At 41.9% G+C, this 20059-nt stretch overlaps 1 protein-coding gene across 1 annotated transcript; it reads left to right on the forward strand.

Annotated features, from left to right (window-relative positions):
• Positions 1-15206: 15206 nt before the first annotated feature.
• On the forward strand, positions 15207-19135 carry LOC120428011 (nucleolar and coiled-body phosphoprotein 1-like). Its single transcript, XM_039592981.2, has 11 exons — positions 15207-15609; positions 15673-16137; positions 16197-16466; positions 16526-16795; positions 16855-17124; positions 17184-17648; positions 17708-17977; positions 18037-18501; positions 18561-18825; positions 18879-19028; positions 19086-19135. Exons 1-11 carry the CDS (start codon positions 15415-15417, stop codon positions 19133-19135), a joined length of 3135 nt encoding a protein of 1044 aa, XP_039448915.1. The 5' UTR covers positions 15207-15414.
• Positions 19136-20059: the final 924 nt, after the last annotated feature.

Below are 20059 nucleotides of genomic sequence, written 5' to 3' on the forward strand. Positions count from 1 at the left end.
GAATGTTATCGAGGAAGCTTTGTTATTTAAAACGATGGGGCGATTATAGATATTTTTCTAGGGCTCTTCTAAAATTTGAATGTTGTCGAGGGAGCTTTGTTATTTAAAACGATGAAATATCAAGGGCGCTTCAAAAAACTTTAAATTTATGGATAGGGCGCCTTTTGATGCGGAATATAAAATGCATGTTGACTGGGGCGATTATAGATGTTTTTTAGGGCGCTTCTAAAATTTGAATGTTATCGAGGGAGCTTTGTTATCTAAAACGATGGATATTTTTTTCTAGGGCGCTTCTAAAATTTGAATGTTGTCGAGGGAGCTTTGTTATTTAAAACGATGAAATATTAAGGGCGCTTCAAAAAACTATAAATTTATCAATAGGGCGCCTTTTGATGCGGAATATAAAATGCATGTTGACTGGGGCGATTATAGATGTTTTTTAGGGCGCTTCTAAAATTTGAATGTTATCGAGGGAGCTTTGTTATTTAAAACGATGGGGCGATTATAGATATTTTTTTCTAGGGCGCTTCTAAAATTTGAATGTTGGATTTGAAACGATGAAATATTTAGGGCTCTTCTGAAAACTTTCAATTTATCAATAGGGCGCCTTTTGAAGTGAAATATAAAATGCATGTTGACTGGGGCGATTATAGGTATTTTTTCTGAGGCGCTTCTAGAATTTGAATGTTGTCGAGGGAGCTTTGTTATTTAAAACGATGAAATATTAAGGGCGCTTCAAAAAAACTTTAAATTTATGGATCGGGCGCCTTTTGATGCGGAATATAAAATGCATGTTGACTGGGGCGATTATAGATGTTTTTTCTAGGGCGCTTCTAAAATTTGAATATTGTCGAGGGAGCTTTGTTATTTAAAACGATGAAATATTAAGGGCGCTTCAAAAAAACTTTAAATTTATGGATCGGGCGCCTTTTGATGCGGAATATAAAATGCATGATGTCTGGGGCGATTATAGATGTTTTTTAGGGCGCTTTTAAAATTTGAATGTTATCGAGGGAGCTTTGTTATTTAAAACGATGAGGCGATTATAGATATTTTTTTCTAGGGCGTTTCTAAAATTTGAATGTTGTCGAGGGAGCTTTGTTATTTAAAACGATGAAATATCAAGGGCACTTCAAAAAACTTTAAATTTATGGATAGGGCGCCTTTTGATGCGGAATATAAAATGCATGTTGACTGGGGCGATTATAGATGTTTTTTCTAGGGCGCTTCTAAAATTTGAATGTTATCGAGGAAGCTTTGTTATTTAAAACGATGAAATATCAAGGGCGCTTCAAAAAACTTTAAATTTATGGATAGGGCGCCTTTTGATGCGGAATATAAAATGCATGTTGACTGGGGCGATTATAGATGTTTTTTAGGGCGCTTCTAAAATTTGAATGTTATCGAGGGAGCTTTGTTATCTAAAACGATGGATATTTTTTTCTAGGGCGCTTCTAAAATTTGAATGTTGTCGAGGGAGCTTTGTTATTTAAAACGATGAAATATTAAGGGCGCTTCAAAAAACTATAAATTTATCAATAGGGCGCCTTTTGATGCGGAATATAAAATGCATGTTGACTGGGGCGATTATAGATGTTTTTTAGGGCGCTTCTAAAATTTGAATGTTATCGAGGGAGCTTTGTTATTTAAAACGATGGGGCGATTATAGATATTTTTTTCTAGGGCGCTTCTAAAATTTGAATGTTGGATTTGAAACGATGAAATATTTAGGGCTCTTCTGAAAACTTTCAATTTATCAATAGGGCGCCTTTTGAAGTGAAATATAAAATGCATGTTGACTGGGGCGATTATAGGTATTTTTTCTGAGGCGCTTCTAGAATTTGAATGTTGTCGAGGGAGCTTTGTTATTTAAAACGATGAAATATTAAGGGCGCTTCAAAAAAACTTTAAATTTATGGATCGGGCGCCTTTTGATGCGGAATATAAAATGCATGTTGACTGGGGCGATTATAGATGTTTTTTCTAGGGCGCTTCTAAAATTTGAATATTGTCGAGGGAGCTTTGTTATTTAAAACGATGAAATATTAAGGGCGCTTCAAAAAAACTTTAAATTTATGGATCGGGCGCCTTTTGATGCGGAATATAAAATGCATGATGTCTGGGGCGATTATAGATGTTTTTTAGGGCGCTTTTAAAATTTGAATGTTATCGAGGGAGCTTTGTTATTTAAAACGATGAGGCGATTATAGATATTTTTTTCTAGGGCGTTTCTAAAATTTGAATGTTGTCGAGGGAGCTTTGTTATTTAAAACGATGAAATATCAAGGGCACTTCAAAAAACTTTAAATTTATGGATAGGGCGCCTTTTGATGCGGAATATAAAATGCATGTTGACTGGGGCGATTATAGATGTTTTTTCTAGGGCGCTTCTAAAATTTGAATGTTATCGAGGAAGCTTTGTTATTTAAAACGATGGGGCGATTATAGATATTTTTTCTAGGGCTCTTCTAAAATTTGAATGTTGTCGAGGGAGCTTTGTTATTTAAAACGATGAAATATCAAGGGCGCTTCAAAAAACTTTAAATTTATGGATAGGGCGCCTTTTGATGCGGAATATAAAATGCATGTTGACTGGGGCGATTATAGATGTTTTTTAGGGCGCTTCTAAAATTTGAATGTTATCGAGGGAGCTTTGTTATCTAAAACGATGGATATTTTTTTCTAGGGCGCTTCTAAAATTTGAATGTTGTCGAGGGAGCTTTGTTATTTAAAACGATGAAATATTAAGGGCGCTTCAAAAAACTATAAATTTATCAATAGGGCGCCTTTTGATGCGGAATATAAAATGCATGTTGACTGGGGCGATTATAGATGTTTTTTAGGGCGCTTCTAAAATTTGAATGTTATCGAGGGAGCTTTGTTATTTAAAACGATGGGGCGATTATAGATATTTTTTTCTAGGGCGCTTCTAAAATTTGAATGTTGGATTTGAAACGATGAAATATTTAGGGCTCTTCTAAAAACATTCAATCTATCGATAGGGCGCCTTTTGAAGTGGAATATAAAATGCATGTTGACTGGGGCGATTATAGGTATTTTTTCTGAGGCGCTTCTAGAATTTGAATGTTGTCGAGGGAGCTTTGTTATTTAAAACGATGAAATATTAAGGGCACTTCAAAAAAACTTTAAATTTATGGATCGGGCGCCTTTTGATGCGGAATATAAAATGCATGATGACTGGGGCGATTAAGATGTTTTTTAGGGCGCTTTTAAAATTTGAATGCTATCGAGGGAGCTTTGTTATTTAAAACGATGAGGCGATTATAGATATTTTTTTCTAGGGCGTTTCTAAAATTTGAATGTTGTCGAGGGAGCTTTGTTATTTAAAACGATGAAATATCAAGGGCGCTTCAAAAAACTTTAAATTTATGGATAGGGCGCCTTTTGATGCGGAATATAAAATGCATGTTGACTGGGGCGATTATAGATGTTTTTTAGGGCGCTTCTAAAATTTGAATGTTATCGAGGGAGCTTTGTTATCTAAAACGATGGATATTTTTTTCTAGGGCGCTTCTAAAATTTGAATGTTGTCGAGGGAGCTTTGTTATTTAAAACGATGAAATATTAAGGGCGCTTCAAAAAACTATAAATTTATCAATAGGGCGCCTTTTGATGCGGAATATAAAATGCATGTTGACTGGGGCGATTATAGATGTTTTTTAGGGCGCTTCTAAAATTTGAATGTTATCGAGGGAGCTTTGTTATTTAAAACGATGGGGCGATTATAGATATTTTTTTCTAGGGCGCTTCTAAAATTTGAATGTTGTCGAGGGAGCTTTGTTATTTAAAACGATGAAATATTAAGGGCACTTCAAAAAAACTTTAAATTTATGGATCGGGCGCCTTTTGATGCGGAATATAAAATGCATGATGACTGGGGCGATTAAGATGTTTTTTAGGGCGCTTTTAAAATTTGAATGCTATCGAGGGAGCTTTGTTATTTAAAACGATGAGGCGATTATAGATATTTTTTTCTAGGGCGTTTCTAAAATTTGAATGTTGTCGAGGGAGCTTTGTTATTTAAAACGATGAAATATCAAGGGCGCTTCAAAAAACTTTAAATTTATGGATAGGGCGCCTTTTGATGCGGAATATAAAATGCATGTTGACTGGGGCGATTATAGATGTTTTTTAGGGCGCTTCTAAAATTTGAATGTTATCGAGGGAGCTTTGTTATCTAAAACGATGGATATTTTTTTCTAGGGCGCTTCTAAAATTTGAATGTTGTCGAGGGAGCTTTGTTATTTAAAACGATGAAATATTAAGGGCGCTTCAAAAAACTATAAATTTATCAATAGGGCGCCTTTTGATGCGGAATATAAAATGCATGTTGACTGGGGCGATTATAGATGTTTTTTCTAGGGCGCTTCTAAAATTTGAATATTGTCGAGGGAGCTTTGTTATTTAAAACGATGAAATATTAAGGGCGCTTCAAAAAAACTTTAAATTTATGGATCGGGCGCCTTTTGATGCGGCATATAAAATGCATGATGACTGGGGCGATTATAGATGTTTTTTAGGGCGCTTTTAAAATTTGAATGTTATCGAGGGAGCTTTGTTATTTAAAACGATGAGGCGATTATAGATATTTTTTTCTAGGGCGTTTCTAAAATTTGAATGTTGTCGAGGGAGCTTTGTTATTTAAAACGATGAAATATCAAGGGCACTCCAAAAAACTTTAAATTTATGGATAGGGCGCCTTTTGATGCGGAATATAAAATGCATGTTGACTGGGGCGATTATAGATGTTTTTTCTAGGGCGCTTCTAAAATTTGAATGTTATCGAGGAAGCTTTGTTATTTAAAACGATGGGGCGATTATAGATATTTTTTCTAGGGCGCTTCTAAAATTTGAATGTTGTCGAGGGAGCTTTGTTATTTAAAACGATGAAATATCAAGGGCGCTTCAAAAAACTTTAAATTTATGGATAGGGCGCCTTTTGATGCGGAATATAAAATGCATGTTGACTGGGGCGATTATAGATGTTTTTTAGGGCGCTTCTAAAATTTGAATGTTATCGAGGGAGCTTTGTTATCTAAAACGATGGATATTTTTTTCTAGGGCGCTTCTAAAATTTGAATGTTGTCGAGGGAGCTTTGTTATTTAAAACGATGAAATATTAAGGGCGCTTCAAAAAACTATAAATTTATCAATAGGGCGCCTTTTGATGCGGAATATAAAATGCATGTTGACTGGGGCGATTATAGATGTTTTTTAGGGCGCTTCTAAAATTTGAATGTTATCGAGGGAGCTTTGTTATTTAAAACGATGGGGCGATTATAGATATTTTTTTCTAGGGCGCTTCTAAAATTTGAATGTTGGATTTGAAACGATGAAATATTTAGGGCTCTTCTGAAAACTTTCAATTTATCAATAGGGCGCCTTTTGAAGTGAAATATAAAATGCATGTTGACTGGGGCGATTATAGGTATTTTTTCTGAGGCGCTTCTAGAATTTGAATGTTGTCGAGGGAGCTTTGTTATTTAAAACGATGAAATATTAAGGGCGCTTCAAAAAAACTTTAAATTTATGGATCGGGCGCCTTTTGATGCGGAATATAAAATGCATGTTGACTGGGGCGATTATAGATGTTTTTTCTAGGGTGCTTCTAAAATTTGAATGTTGGATTTGAAACGATGAAATATTTAGGGCTCTTCTAAAAACATTCAATCTATCGATAGGGCGCCTTTTGAAGTGGAATATAAAATGCATGTTGACTGGGGCGATTATAGGTATTTTTTCTGAGGCGCTTCTAGAATTTGAATGTTGTCGAGGGAGCTTTGTTATTTAAAACGATGAAATATTAAGGGCACTTCAAAAAAACTTTAAATTTATGGATCGGGCGCCTTTTGATGCGGAATATAAAATGCATGATGACTGGGGCGATTATAGATGTTTTTTAGGGCGCTTTTAAAATTTGAATGTTATCGAGGGAGCTTTGTTATTTAAAACGATGAGGCGATTATAGATATTTTTTTCTAGGGCGTTTCTAAAATTTGAATGTTGTCGAGGGAGCTTTGTTATTTAAAACGATGAAATATCAAGGGCGCTTCAAAAAACTTTAAATTTATGGATAGGGCGCCTTTTGATGCGGAATATAAAATGCATGTTGACTGGGGCGATTATAGATGTTTTTTAGGGCGCTTCTAAAATTTGAATGTTATCGAGGGAGCTTTGTTATCTAAAACGATGGATATTTTTTTCTAGGGAGCTTTGTTATTTAAAACGATGAAATATTAAGGGCGCTTCAAAAAACTTTAAATTTATGGATAGGGCGCCTTTTGATGCGGAATATAAAATGCATGTTGACTGGGGCGATTATAGATGTTTTTTAGGGCGCTTCTAAAATTTGAATGTTATCGAGGGAGCTTTGTTATCTAAAACGATGGATATTTTTTTCTAGGGCGCTTCTAAAATTTGAATGTTGTCGAGGGAGCTTTGTTATTTAAAACGATGAAATATTAAGGGCGCTTCAAAAAACTATAAATTTATCAATAGGGCGCCTTTTGATGCGGAATATAAAATGCATGTTGACTGGGGCGATTATAGATGTTTTTTAGGGCGCTTCTAAAATTTGAATGTTGGCGAGGGAGCATTGTCATTTAAAACGATGAAATATTTAGGGCGCTTCTAAAAACTTTCAATTTATCAATAGGGCGCCTTTTGAAGTGGAATATAAAATTTTTGTTGACTGGGGCGATTATAGATGTTTTTTCCAGGGCGTTTCTAAAATTTGAATGTTGTATCGATGTTATCGAGGGAGAATTGTCATATTGTTTCCTCTTCTCCTAACTTTTTGCTCCCTTTAAAGTATTTAAATATTTTACTGCAGGGAAAATTCACCTCAAATAGTGTTTGAATACAAACACAAACAATGAAAAATGAGCTACACTATCAAAATTCGATTGACGTTTTATTTTTTTATTTTTTTGCGCGAATAAAACAAACGGCACTTACACTGTAACTGAACAACGCACTTTGCTGAGTTCCCAGGTCTCCAAACCAATTTTTCAGTTCAACTACAATTACCTTTTTTGATAACTATAGTCAAACTGAAAGATTCCTGTGAAAAAGCGTGAAAAAACTCAGCTTGTTACAAAAAAAACAAACAAACATTTAAAAAGCGTTCCCCTTCCAAACGATCAATTCCAGAGCTTTATTTTTTAACAGGTCCTATCAAGCTGTCAAATCGCAACATGGAATTAAACGCATGAAGTGTTCACCCTTACCAAAAATCATGATTTTCTTAGTTCAATATCCTACTTTTCATACGATTTTTTGAGTTCAGGTCCTACAACCATAAAAATGATTATATGGGTTGAATTGAAAAATTCGTATGAAAAGTGGGATATTGAACACAGAAAATCATGATTTTTGGTTAGGGTGTTTTGTTTACGTTTTTATTCATACTCCGTAAACGTCAAACCATAAAGGCAGCCTGGCAACCCTACAAAATGATTACAAACTCATCTTCGCAGAGTTCTGGAGCAACGTTTGAAAGGGGCTGTACGACATTGCTCTTACGGCCTTTCATTACACGCAATGTCGTACCGCCCCTTTCAAATGTTGCTCTAGAGTTTTAATTTGTAATCAGAGGGAGATGGTAAGCTTTGCGCCAAAACAAAAGAGCATATGCAAAGCAAGCCGTTTGTTTGTTTTTGACGAAGAACTTCGTCTTAGGGCTCTATACAGGGTAGCAATCCAAAATTTCGCGAAGCGAAATGAAACCGAAAAATGAAACGCCTTCCCCAAGCAGAGGGGAAAATCACAGAAGCAGCGCGGCCGACGGTTTTGATATAAATATAAACGCCACCCCCTCCACAGCATTAGTTTAGTCGGTGGTCTACCACCGAAGCGAGAGGAGCTCAGCTCTTCTCGCGAGCGCCAGCGTTCTCTCTTCCCTACAAAACCACGGGAAATCTGAAGGCTGGCTTCAGTCGGTGGTCTACCACCGAAGCGAGAGGAGCTCAGCTCCTCTCGCAAGCGCCACCAAGCGCTTGGCAGTAGTGGCCACCACCTGGAGTGGCCGCAAAATTAAGGGATTTTGATACTGGACATGAAATTTTACATTTTGGCAGTAGTGGCCACCACCTGGAGTGGCCGGAGGCCCCGGGGATGTTCCGATAAGGGGACATTTGCGGAACCATAAGAGTGGGGGCAATATGGGTATCAAACTTTAGGGATTTTGATACTGGACATGAAATTTGACATTTTGGCAGTAGTGGCCAACACCTGGAGTGGCCAGAGCCCCGGGGGTGTTCCGATAAGGGGACATTTGCGGAACCATAAGAGTTGGGGCAATATGGGTATCAAAATTTAGGGATTTTGATACTGGACATGAAATTTGTCATTTTGGCAGTAGTGGCCACCACCTGGAGTGGCCGGAGGCCCCGGGGATGTTCCGATAAGGGGACATTTGCGGAACCATAAGAGTTGGGGCAATATGGGTATCAACATTTAGGGATTTTGATACTGGACATGAAATTTTACATTTTGGCAGTAGTGGCCACCACCTGGAGTGGCCGGAGGCCCCGGGGATGTTCCGATAAGGGGACATTTGCGGAACCATAAGAGTGGGGGCAATATGGGTATCAAAATTTAGGGATTTTGATACTGGACATGAAATTGGACATTTTGGCAGTAGTGGCCAACACCTGGAGTGGCCAGAGCCCCGGGGGTGTTCCGATAAGGGGACATTTGCGGAACCATAAGAGTTGGGGCAATATGGGTATCAAAATTTAGGGATTTTGATACTGGACATGAAATTTTACATTTTGGCAGTAGTGGCCACCACCTGGAGTGGCCGGAGGCCCCGGGGATGTTCCGATAAGGGGACATTTGCGGAACCATAAGAGTGGGGGCAATATGGGTATCAAAATTTAGGGATTTTGATACTGGACATGAAATTTGACATTTTGGCAGTAGTGGCCAACACCTGGAGTGGCCAGAGCCCCGGGGGTGTTCCGATAAGGGGACATTTGCGGAACCATAAGAGTTGGGGCAATATGGGTATCAAAATTTAGGGATTTTGATACTGGACATGAAATTTTACATTTTGGCAGTAGTGGCCACCACCTGGAGTGGCCGGAGGCCCCGGGGATGTTCCGATACGGGGACATTTGCGGAACCATAAGAGTGGGGGCAATATGGGTATCAAACTTTAGGGATTTTGATACTGGTATGAAATTTGTCATTTTGGCAGTAGTGGCCACCACCTGGAGTGGCCGGAGGCCCCGGGGATGTTCCGATAAGGGGACATTTGCGGAACCATAAGTGTGGGGGCAATATGGGTATCAAAATTTAGGGATTTTGATACTGGACATGAAATTTGTCATTTTGGCAGTAGTGGCCACCACCTGGAGTGGCCGGAGGCCCCGGGGATGTTCCGATAAGGGGACATTTGCGGAACCATAAGTGTGGGGGCAATATGGGTATCAAAATTTAGAAATTTTGATACTGGACATGAAATTTGACATTTTGGCAGTAGTGGCCAACACCTGGAGTGGCCAGAGCCCCGGGGGTGTTCCGATAAGGGGACATTTGCGGAACCATAAGAGTGGGGGCAATATGGGTATTCAACTTTAGGGATTTTGATACTGGATATGAAATTTGTCATTTTGGCAGTAGTGGCCACCACCTGGAGTGGCCGGAGGCCCCGGGGATGTTCCGATAAGGGGACATTTGCGGAACCATAAGAGTGGGGGCAATATGGGTATCAAAATTTAGGGATTTTGATACTTGACATGAAATTTGACATTTTGGCAGTAGTGGCCAACACCTGGAGTGGCCGGAGGCCCCGGGGATGTTCCGATAAGGGGACATTTGCGGAACCATAAGAGTGGGGGCAATATGGGTATCAAAATTTAGGGATTTTGATACTGGACATGAAATTTTACATTTTGGCAGTAGTGGCCAACACCTGGAGTGGCCAGAACCCGGGGGTGTTCCGATAAGGGGACATTTGCGGAACCATAAGAGTTGGGGGCAATATGGGTATCAAAATTTAGGGATTTTGATACTGGACATGAAATTTGACATTTTGGCAGTAGTGGCCACCACCTGGAGTGGCCGGAGGCCCTGGGGATGTTCCGATAAGGGGACATTTGCGGAACCATAAGAGTGGGGGCAATATGGGTATCAAACTTTAGGGTTTCTGAGCAATATGGGTATCAAAATGTAGCTGCTCCTCTGTGATGTTGCTGCACGGTTACGCAAAACAGAAATGAAATTAAATCCAGCCTCGCAATCAGAATCACCTCTAAATTTACGAGCGATTACATATGTGTATGTGTGAGTGTAAGCGCGTGCAGTCCAAAAATCTCAGCCTGCTTTGCTGCCAAATTGTTGGCCGATGCGCCAAACGCAAAACAAGAAAATGCCCAAAAAGAATAAAATGAAAATAATCATAGCCAACTGCGCTGCTCTCGACGACATTTAAATCTTACCAAGCGGAAAACAGTACCTGTTTTTCACTTCTCGCATACTTACGCACATGACATGTTTTTGATCGATTCTCTGCTTGAATCCGGATCAGGCATCACCGTGTTGGCGTCGTTTCGTTCGAATCCAGATGAATACAACCACATCAGCAGATTTACCCTTCGATGCGAAAGCAAATACGTGTGTATGTACGAGGGCGCGCGCAGTGACAACAATCTGCGCTGCCTAGCCGTTGTCAAAAATCCACTCCCACAGCACAAAAACAACAAACATGAAAAATGCTCAAAAAGAAGAACTGAAAATTTGCAATAAACTGCGTGGCAAAATTATTGAAAACAAGATTTTTGCAAAAATGACTCTTTCAACAGTCGTTAGCCCTGAACAGGGTTAATTAAAATTCTTGAATTTTCGCTGGACGTTTCCTGACTGTCAGCAGCTGGACCAAAAACTCTTTCTTCGCCCAAATGCGGATCATGAACCACCGGGGTGTAGGCGTCGTTCCGCTCGAATCCGGATCAGGAACAGTTGTGTTGACCACACGATGAAATCTTTGGCAGGTCCAGTAGCCAAGTCCTCCTCGTCGTTGTTCGCTGCTCGAGTTGTGAAAATTTCTTAATCTTAATGAAATTGAACACAACCGCAACAGCAGATTTACCCCCCGATGCGAAAGCAAATACGTGTGTGTGTGTGTGTGTGTGTGTGTGTGTGTGTGAAGGGCGCGCGCGCATGCAGTGACAAAAAGTGGCCGATCTCACGCACACTAGCACGCCATTTGTTTTAGCGTTCTAAAGTTTCTAGGGGAAAATATTTAAATATACCATTTCTCGGCCCATATCTATTATCGGCTTTTATGAACATTGATCATAAATTACAGCTTTTTTGCCATTATGAGGAATGAGACAACTCTTTCGTGATAAATTTGTTGGCCCTGAAAAGGGCCGTTTGTTTCAAAGACATTCTTCCGGCTGCGCCGAGCCAGGTTTGATCGTAGCACCGCATCACGGTTGAACTCTAGAAGGGCATTTCCATCCTGGTGTGCTGGGCAATTTCATGCAACAGCCGCTAAAAGGGCAACATTTCCGTGGACTTTTGGTAGCGCCGGACGATATCGTTAGGCTTCTGCACATCTCCGGTGGCCGGCGCACTCTTATGGGCTGCTTTCGATGCTTGCTGCTGCCGCGGGGTCTTTCCTCAGGTGAAGCAGCGATTTCTGCTACTGCTTCTGCTGTGTCCTCGAACAGAGTTGAACAGGGAATGGGGAAAAAAATACTGAAACACACTTTTATAACTTCGCCCAAACGCGAGAGGCCTTTCCCTTCCAGCGAGAGAGTGAGAGAGGAAGGAAAGATGGGAGGTAGAGAAGAAACAATTTATAAGAAAGTGGCAGGTCTGATTTTTTCACATTCAACCACCAACTTTCAGACGGTCATCATCGTACCGACGGAGCAATCAGGACTGGACTGGACGCGGCTAGGGAGGCAAAGAAGGCGCCAAGCAGAATGGAGAAAAGCAGCACAATGGAAACCGAACCAGTAGAAGCAAAGCAGACGGAAACCCAACACAGCTTTGTGCGCTGTTTAGAGGAAGACGACGATGATTGGATACGGTCAATTCCGTCAGTTTTCCTTGAGGTTTTCAGACCTTTTGGAATCAGGCGGATTCTGACCCGCAGACGGCAGATTGAGCGCAGCTGTGGCTGCAAGTAGAAAGGCAGCAAATTGAAATCAACGGCCCTTTTCAGGGCCACCAAATTACCCATATTGCAACAACTTGTATGGTTCTGTAAATGTCCCCGCGGACCCCGGGGGAACCTTCTTTCAGGACACCGGCCACTCCAGGTTTTGGCTAACACTGTCGTAATGGCCATTATCATGTTCAGTATCAAAAACCATGAATTTTGATACCCATATTGCCACAACTCGTATGGTTCTGTAAAAGGCACTCCGGGCCACGGGGGAACCTGCTTTGAGATCACCGGAAACTCCAGGTTTTGGCCACCACTGCCGAAATGTCAATTTTCATGTTCAGTATCAAAAACCATGAATTTTGATACCCATATTGCCACAAATCGTATGGTTCTGTAAAAGGCCCTCCGGGCCCCGGGGGAACTTCTTTGAGGTCGCCGGCCACTCCAGGTTTTGGCCAACACTGTCGAAATGGCCATTTTTAAAGAGAACCCATGCAACAGGGCTACAACAATTTTCACACAGCCTACAAGGTTAAGCGATTTTACTCCAATGCCTAAAAGTTGCCTCCGCTGGCGGTTTTGCTCGTCCCCGGGTGTATTTGTAGTTGGTCGCAGTCTTTGATGGCCTTTTCAGGTGACGAATTTAGATACATCAATCGAACATCCGTGGAAGGGAAACTCGACGCATCGAACCCAATCAGCGTGTACTATGAAACGGGAGTGTGTGTGTATGTGTGGGTGAACGCGCATTTGGCAATTTTCTTGAATCTACCATCCTACGGCATTTGGTGTGTCATTCTACGGCATTCGCACACAATTTGCCCTCTTCGGTGCTGCTCTCCGATTCTCTCTCTCTCTCTCTCTCTCTCTCTCTCTCTTTCTCTCTCTCGAAAATAAAGGTGATTTTGCAGAAGAAATCCTTCTCCGGAAGAGAGAATTTGCGTTGCTAGGGCTCTCTCTCTCCCTGCTGCTGCTGCTTCACCCGTCTACGGCTCAGATATTATGAGCCGACCCGACTTGTTTAGCATCTCGGTGGCAACTAAGTGGAGTGGAAAGGGTAGAACGCATTTTTATACTTCTACTTCGCTATTACTTCCCCCCTTTTCACGATCTTCGACGGTCAGTTCTGCTGCGGCGGTTTTCTCCTCAAAAGCGTTCGTTTTGTTAGCTATTTCTCAGCATTTTAAAACATTGAATCGTTTGAATAGTTATACTATTCTGCCAATACTGAGAGATTTATAGAAAATTGCTGAAGGTTTTTCGAATCGAATGGTCCCAAAATTATGTAATTTCAATGTGTCTGGATGACGATATTACCGTTTGAAATAACGTTCGCCAAATATGACGCTTGGGATCGAAATTTTGAACGCCCCGGAGATGTTCCGATAAGGGGACACTTGCGGAACCATAAGATTTGGGGCAATATGGGTATCAAACTCTAGGGTTTGTGTGTTGTGTCTTTAACACATGGTTCAGAATGACTCTTTGTAATTAATTTTATTGTTTGAAAAAAAATATAAGAAAATTGTTCAATGCCGAAAGTTTAACAGAGAATTGATGAAATGATTTCATATCAACTGGCCCGAAAATTTTGCCATTACAATTAGCTGAAGAAGCGTTTGAAAGTTTTTAACGTTATTAAACGTCAAAATATCATGAGACCATCTTTGAGAAAAAATAATAGATCTTACGAAATAACTATTTCGTGATTGATTTTATGGCAAAGAAACGCAAATATTAAGAACTATAAAAATTTCATTTACTTTTGTGTCCGAAGTTCTTCGTCATGATGGTTATGCCTGTAGGATTACCACTGCACCTTTTTTTATTTCGAGGCTCGAAAAAAAGTCGATCATTGGCTGATGCACGAAGTAATTCAATTACCTTTTTACGGCACCCTCAGCAAACGTCAAACCTTACAAAATTGCTGCCGGTTTTTTTTTTTCGAAAAAAGATCCGGCAGCAATTTGTACAGATTTGACCTTTGCTGAGGGTGCCGACAAGTTTGTTTATGTTACTGCTTGCTAAAGACAGTTGCTGCTGTTTGTTTACATCAGATTTACTATCCCTTTCTTGCAAAAATATTTTGTCAGGCTACCTCTAACATTTTTTTTTGACTGACCGCTCGATATGTCAGCCAACATATTTCGCAGGACTGTGACAGCTTGAGCTCGATCATTGTTTGCATCAGGACACTGTGACGAGAAGTTCGTCATTTTTGGGTTTAATTATATATTTTGTCACAGTCCTGTGAAATATGTTGGCTGACATATCGGGTGGTCAGTCAAAAAAAATAATCTAGAGGTAGCCTGACAAATGCTATATAAAGCAAACCTGATGCAAACAACCCCGCAGCTGCCTTGAATTTGTTGGAAAAATTTCTAACTAAAATGCCTTACACAAAAATGCTGCTGGATCTTTTCCGGAAAAAGTTCCGGCAGCAAGTTTGCACTGATTTGACGTTTGGTTATGTTACTGCATAAAAATAACAATGAACTTGAGACAGCAGTGATCGATTTATCTTCTTGCGCCACAAAAAAAAACAGGCGGCTTACTTTGCATCTGCTATTTTGTTTTGGCGCAAACTTGCCATCTCCCTCTGGTGCCAAATTTAAACTCTGCACCCTTACCAAAAATCATGATTTTTTGAGTTTAAAATCCCACAATTCATACGAATTTTTCAGTTCAAACGATATAACCATTTTTATGGTTGTAGTACCTGAACTCAAAAAAATCGTATGAAAAGTGGGATTTGGAACTAAAAAAATCATGATTTTTGGTAAGGGTGTGGGAAGATTGAGCTTGTTTTCATTTGGGAGGGTTGCCAGGCATGTTTTTTTTTACTGTTGAGGAGTGTACTTTTTACTATGACCATGTCTGGATTTTTCTATAAGGTCCAATAAATCAATGTAATCATTTAGTGAATAGCCTATGTCCAAATCTTCATCGGAAAGTGGGATACACTCAATATTTACATTTGCTAAAAAAAATCCAGATGTAAACTATTCACCTTCTTACTTAAACGACGTTCAAAATTAAACCATATTTTACTCCATCAACATAAATGAAAATTTCATTTAATGTAATGCCACAATTTAGTTAAGATTTCATTCATACGAACTGGCAACCCTAAGCTACAGATTCACAGATATTTTTTCAGTGTAGTGAGTGTAGCGCAAAAGCAGCCATTTTCAAAGTTGTCAAAAAGTGATTTGTTTTGCGTATCGGTGATTCAAGAAAGTTAAGATTGTTTTCTAAGCTGAATCATGTCCAACTGTTCAAAAGACAGTCCCTCGAAAGCACGAATCGAAAGACTCCTGGTTGCTTCAGTTTCCTACAGCGCGATTGCCAGCATTTCCGGAACAGCATGCGCCGCGGCGGCGTCGGGAAAATCTGTCGATCTGAGCGAACCGGAAGTTGCATCCGACCGCGACCATGAGAGGCGGTTCGGTAGTGATAAGGTATTACAAATTGTGTGTTTTTTTATTTAAGCACTTTTTGAAAACAATTGCTTTTGATTACAGCATGTCAGCAGCCTCGATCGCTCGGAGTGCGAAAAGTCGGACAAAAGTACGCCCGACGACCCCAAGAGTCCGTCGGAGGAAGCGACTGGAGGCTCCACCTCTGGCAGAACGCGAGAAGCCCAGTTGGCACGCGAAGGTAACGACTCCCGTGTTGGCGTTGACCAAGCGACGGCCCCAGCCTCGTCACGTGATGATCCGACCAAAAATCGACGAATGCCCAAAAAGAAGTCCGGCCATCAAAATCGGACGGCAATCAGGAATAAGGCCAAAGAAAAGGAAATAGAAAAATTCCCCTCGATGAAGGCAGGGTTGGCCAGATTCCTGACGGCTTCACCTTCCGACAGCGCGATTGCCAGCACTTCCGGAACAGCATGCGCCTCGGCGACGCCGAGAAATGCGGTGGATTGGAGCGAACCGGAAGCTGCATCCGACCGCGACCATGAGAGGCGGTTCGGTAGTGATAAGGTATTACAACTTTTCTTTTAATTTAAGCATTTTTTGAAAACAATTGCTTTTGATTACAGCATGTCAGCAGCCTCGATCGCTCGGAGTGCGAAAAGTCGGACAAAAGTACGCCCGACGACCCCAAGAGTCCGTCGGAGGAAGCGATTGGAGGCTCCACCTCAGGTCGAACACACGAAGCCAGACTCCGGACGGCTTCACCTTCCGACAGCGCGATTGCCAGCACTTCCGGAACAGCATGCGCCTCGGCGACGCCGAGAAATGCGGTGGATTGGAGCGAACCGGAAGCTGCATTCGACCGCGACCATGAGAGGCGGTTCGGTAGTGATAAGGTATTACAACTTTTCTTTTAATTTAAGCATTTTTTGAAAACAATTGCTTTTGATTACAGCATGTCAGCAGCCTCGATCGCTCGGAGTGCGAAAAGTCGGACAAAAGTACGCCCGACGACCCCAAGAGTCCGTCGGAGGAAGCGATTGGAGGCTCCACCTCAGGTCGAACACACGAAGCCAGACTCCGGACGGCTTCACCTTCCGACAGCGCGATTGCCAGCACTTCCGGAACAGCATGCGCCTCGGCGACGCCGAGAAATGCGGTGGATTGGAGCGAACCGGAAGCTGCATTCGACCGCGACCATGAGAGGCGGTTCGGTAGTGATAAGGTATTACAACTTTTCTTTTAATTTAAGCATTTTTTGAAAACAATTGCTTTTGATTACAGCATGTCAGCAGCCTCGATCGCTCGGAGTGCGAAAAGTCGGACAAAAGTACGCCCGACGACCCCAAGAGTCCGTCGGAGGAAGCGATTGGAGGCTCCACCTCAGGTCGAACACACGAAGCCAGACTCCGGACGGCTTCACCTTCCGACAGCGCGATTGCCAGCACTTCCGGAACAGCATGCGCCTCGGCGACGCCGAGAAATGCGGTGGATTGGAGCGAACCGGAAGCTGCATTCGACCGCGACCATGAGAGGCGGTTCGGTAGTGATAAGGTATTACAACTTTTCTTTTAATTTAAGCATTTTTTGAAAACAATTGCTTTTGATTACAGCATGTCAGCAGCCTCGATCGCTCGGAGTGCGAAAAGTCGGACAAAAGTACGCCCGACGACCCCAAGAGTCCGTCGGAGGAAGCGACTGGAGGCTCCACCTCTGGCAGAACGCGAGAAGCCCAGTTGGCACGCGAATGTAACGACTCCCGTGTTGGCGTTGACCAAGCGACGGCCCCAGCCTCGTCACGTGATGATCCGACCAAAAATCGACGAATGCCCAAAAAGAAGTCCGGCCATCAAAATCGGACGGCAATCAGGAATAAGGCCAAAGAAAAGGAAATAGAAAAATTCCCCTCGATGAAGGCAGGGTTGGCCAGATTCCTGACGGCTTCACCTTCCGACAGCGCGATTGCCAGCACTTCCGGAACAGCATGCGCCTCGGCGACGCCGAGAAATGCGGTGGATTGGAGCGAACCGGAAGCTGCATTCGACCGCGACCATGAGAGGCGGTTCGGTAGTGATAAGGTATTACAACTTTTCTTTTAATTTAAGCATTTTTTGAAAACAATTGCTTTTTATTACAGCATGTCAGCAGCCTCGATCGCTCGGAGTGCGAAAAGTCGGACAAAAGTACGCCCGACGACCCCAAGAGTCCGTCGGAGGAAGCGATTGGAGGCTCCACCTCAGGTCGAACACACGAAGCCAGACTCCGGACGGCTTCACCTTCCGACAGCGCGATTGCCAGCACTTCCGGAACAGCATGCGCCTCGGCGACGCCGAGAAATGCGGTGGATTGGAGCGAACCGGAAGCTGCATTCGACCGCGACCATGAGAGGCGGTTCGGTAGTGATAAGGTATTACAACTTTTCTTTTAATTTAAGCATTTTTTGAAAACAATTGCTTTTGATTACAGCATGTCAGCAGCCTCGATCGCTCGGAGTGCGAAAAGTCGGACAAAAGTACGCCCGACGACCCCAAGAGTCCGTCGGAGGAAGCGACTGGAGGCTCCACCTCTGGCAGAACGCGAGAAGCCCAGTTGGCACGCGAATGTAACGACTCCCGTGTTGGCGTTGACCAAGCGACGGCCCCAGCCTCGTCACGTGATGATCCGACCAAAAATCGACGAATGCCCAAAAAGAAGTCCGGCCATCAAAATCGGACGGCAATCAGGAATAAGGCCAAAGAAAAGGAAATAGAAAAATTCCCCTCGATGAAGGCAGGGTTGGCCAGATTCCTGACGGCTTCACCTTCCGACAGCGCGATTGCCAGCACTTCCGGAACAGCATGCGCCTCGGCGACGCCGAGAAATGCGGTGGATTGGAGCGAACCGGAAGCTGCATTCGACCGCGACCATGAGAGGCGGTTCGGTAGTGATAAGGTATTACAACTTTTCTTTTAATTTAAGCATTTTTTGAAAACAATTGCTTTTGATTACAGCATGTCAGCAGCCTCGATCGCTCGCAGTACGCACAGTCGGACAAAAGTACGCCCGACGACCCCAAGAGTCCGTCGGAGGAAGCGATTGGAGGCTCCACCTCAGGTCGAACACAAGAAGCCCAGTTGGCAAGTGAAGTAGACGAGTCCCGTGTTGGCGTTGCGACGAACCCGGCCTCATCGCATACAAGATCTGCTGAAATCTGCGTTCCGGTAGGCAGCAACGATGCGAGTGGGCGTAAAAGAATGCGAAATTCACCTGAGCTGGGTATGTTACGTTAAATGTAATTAGAGTACGAAATAATTATTTATTGTTTCCAGACCGAGCTTTTAAATTCGCCAAAAAAACAACATCAATCAGGAGCAAGAACAGCGTTGATCAATCAGCTGAGTTTAGTCGAAATGGTTCTGCTTGCAGAATTAAAATCACTAACTCTGAAGAGATACGTAATCTTGTCGCTGAGCTTTCAGGTGGGATTTTAGATTAAAGTCTTATTTAATGTTTTACTAATCGAATAACTTTTTTAGATGAAACGGACGACGATCATGACCATTCTTCAAAAAAGGTGCAGTGGTAATCCTACAGGCATAACCATCATGACGAAGAACTTCGGACACAAAAGTAAATGAAATTTTTATAGTTCTTAATATTTGCGTTTCTTTGCCATAAAATCAATCACGAAATAGTTATTTCGTAAGATCTATTATTTTTTCTCAAAGATGGTCTCATGATATTTTGACGTTTAATAACGTTAAAAACTTTCAAACGCTTCTTCAGCTAATTGTAATGGCAAAATTTTCGGGCCAGTTGATATGAAATCATTTCATCAATTCTCTGTTAAACTTTCGGCATTGAACAATTTTCTTATATTTTTTTTCAAACAATAAAATTAATTACAAAGAGTCATTCTGAACCATGTGTTAAAGACACAACACACAAACCCTAGAGTTTGATACCCATATTGCCCCAAATCTTATGGTTCCGCAAGTGTCCCCTTATCGGAACATCTCCGGGGCGTTCAAAATTTCGATCCCAAGCGTCATATTTGGCGAACGTTATTTCAAACGGTAATATCGTCATCCAGACACATTGAAATTACATAATTTTGGGACCATTCGATTCGAAAAACCTTCAGCAATTTTCTATAAATCTCTCAGTATTGGCAGAATAGTATAACTATTCAAACGATTCAATGTTTTAAAATGCTTAGAAATAGCTAACAAAACGAACGCTTTTGAGGAGAAAACCGCCGCAGCAGAACTGACCGTCGAAGATCGTGAAAAGGGGGGAAGTAATAGCGAAGTAGAAGTATAAAAATGCGTTCTACCCTTTCCACTCCACTTAGTTGCCACCGAGATGCTAAACAAGTCGGGTCGGCTCATAATATCTGAGCCGTAGACGGGTGAAGCAGCAGCAGCAGGGAGAGAGAGAGCCCTAGCAACGCAAATTCTCTCTTCCGGAGAAGGATTTCTTCTGCAAAATCACCTTTATTTTCGAGAGA

This window comes from Culex pipiens, chromosome 1, assembly GCF_016801865.2.
Source record: "Culex pipiens pallens isolate TS chromosome 1, TS_CPP_V2, whole genome shotgun sequence".
NCBI lineage: Eukaryota > Metazoa > Arthropoda > Insecta > Diptera > Culicidae > Culex > Culex pipiens.

Excerpts from the sequence above, each read along its gene's own strand:
- LOC120428011 (XM_039592981.2), top strand. The coding sequence starts at position 15,415 with ATGTCCAACTGTTCAAAAGACAGTCCCTCGAAAGCACGAATCGAAAGA. Across the intron at positions 15,610-15,672 it reads GGCGGTTCGGTAGTGATAAG|CATGTCAGCAGCCTCGATCG; the intron begins GTATTACAAATT and ends TTTTGATTACAG. Across the intron at positions 16,796-16,854 it reads GGCGGTTCGGTAGTGATAAG|CATGTCAGCAGCCTCGATCG; the intron begins GTATTACAACTT and ends TTTTGATTACAG.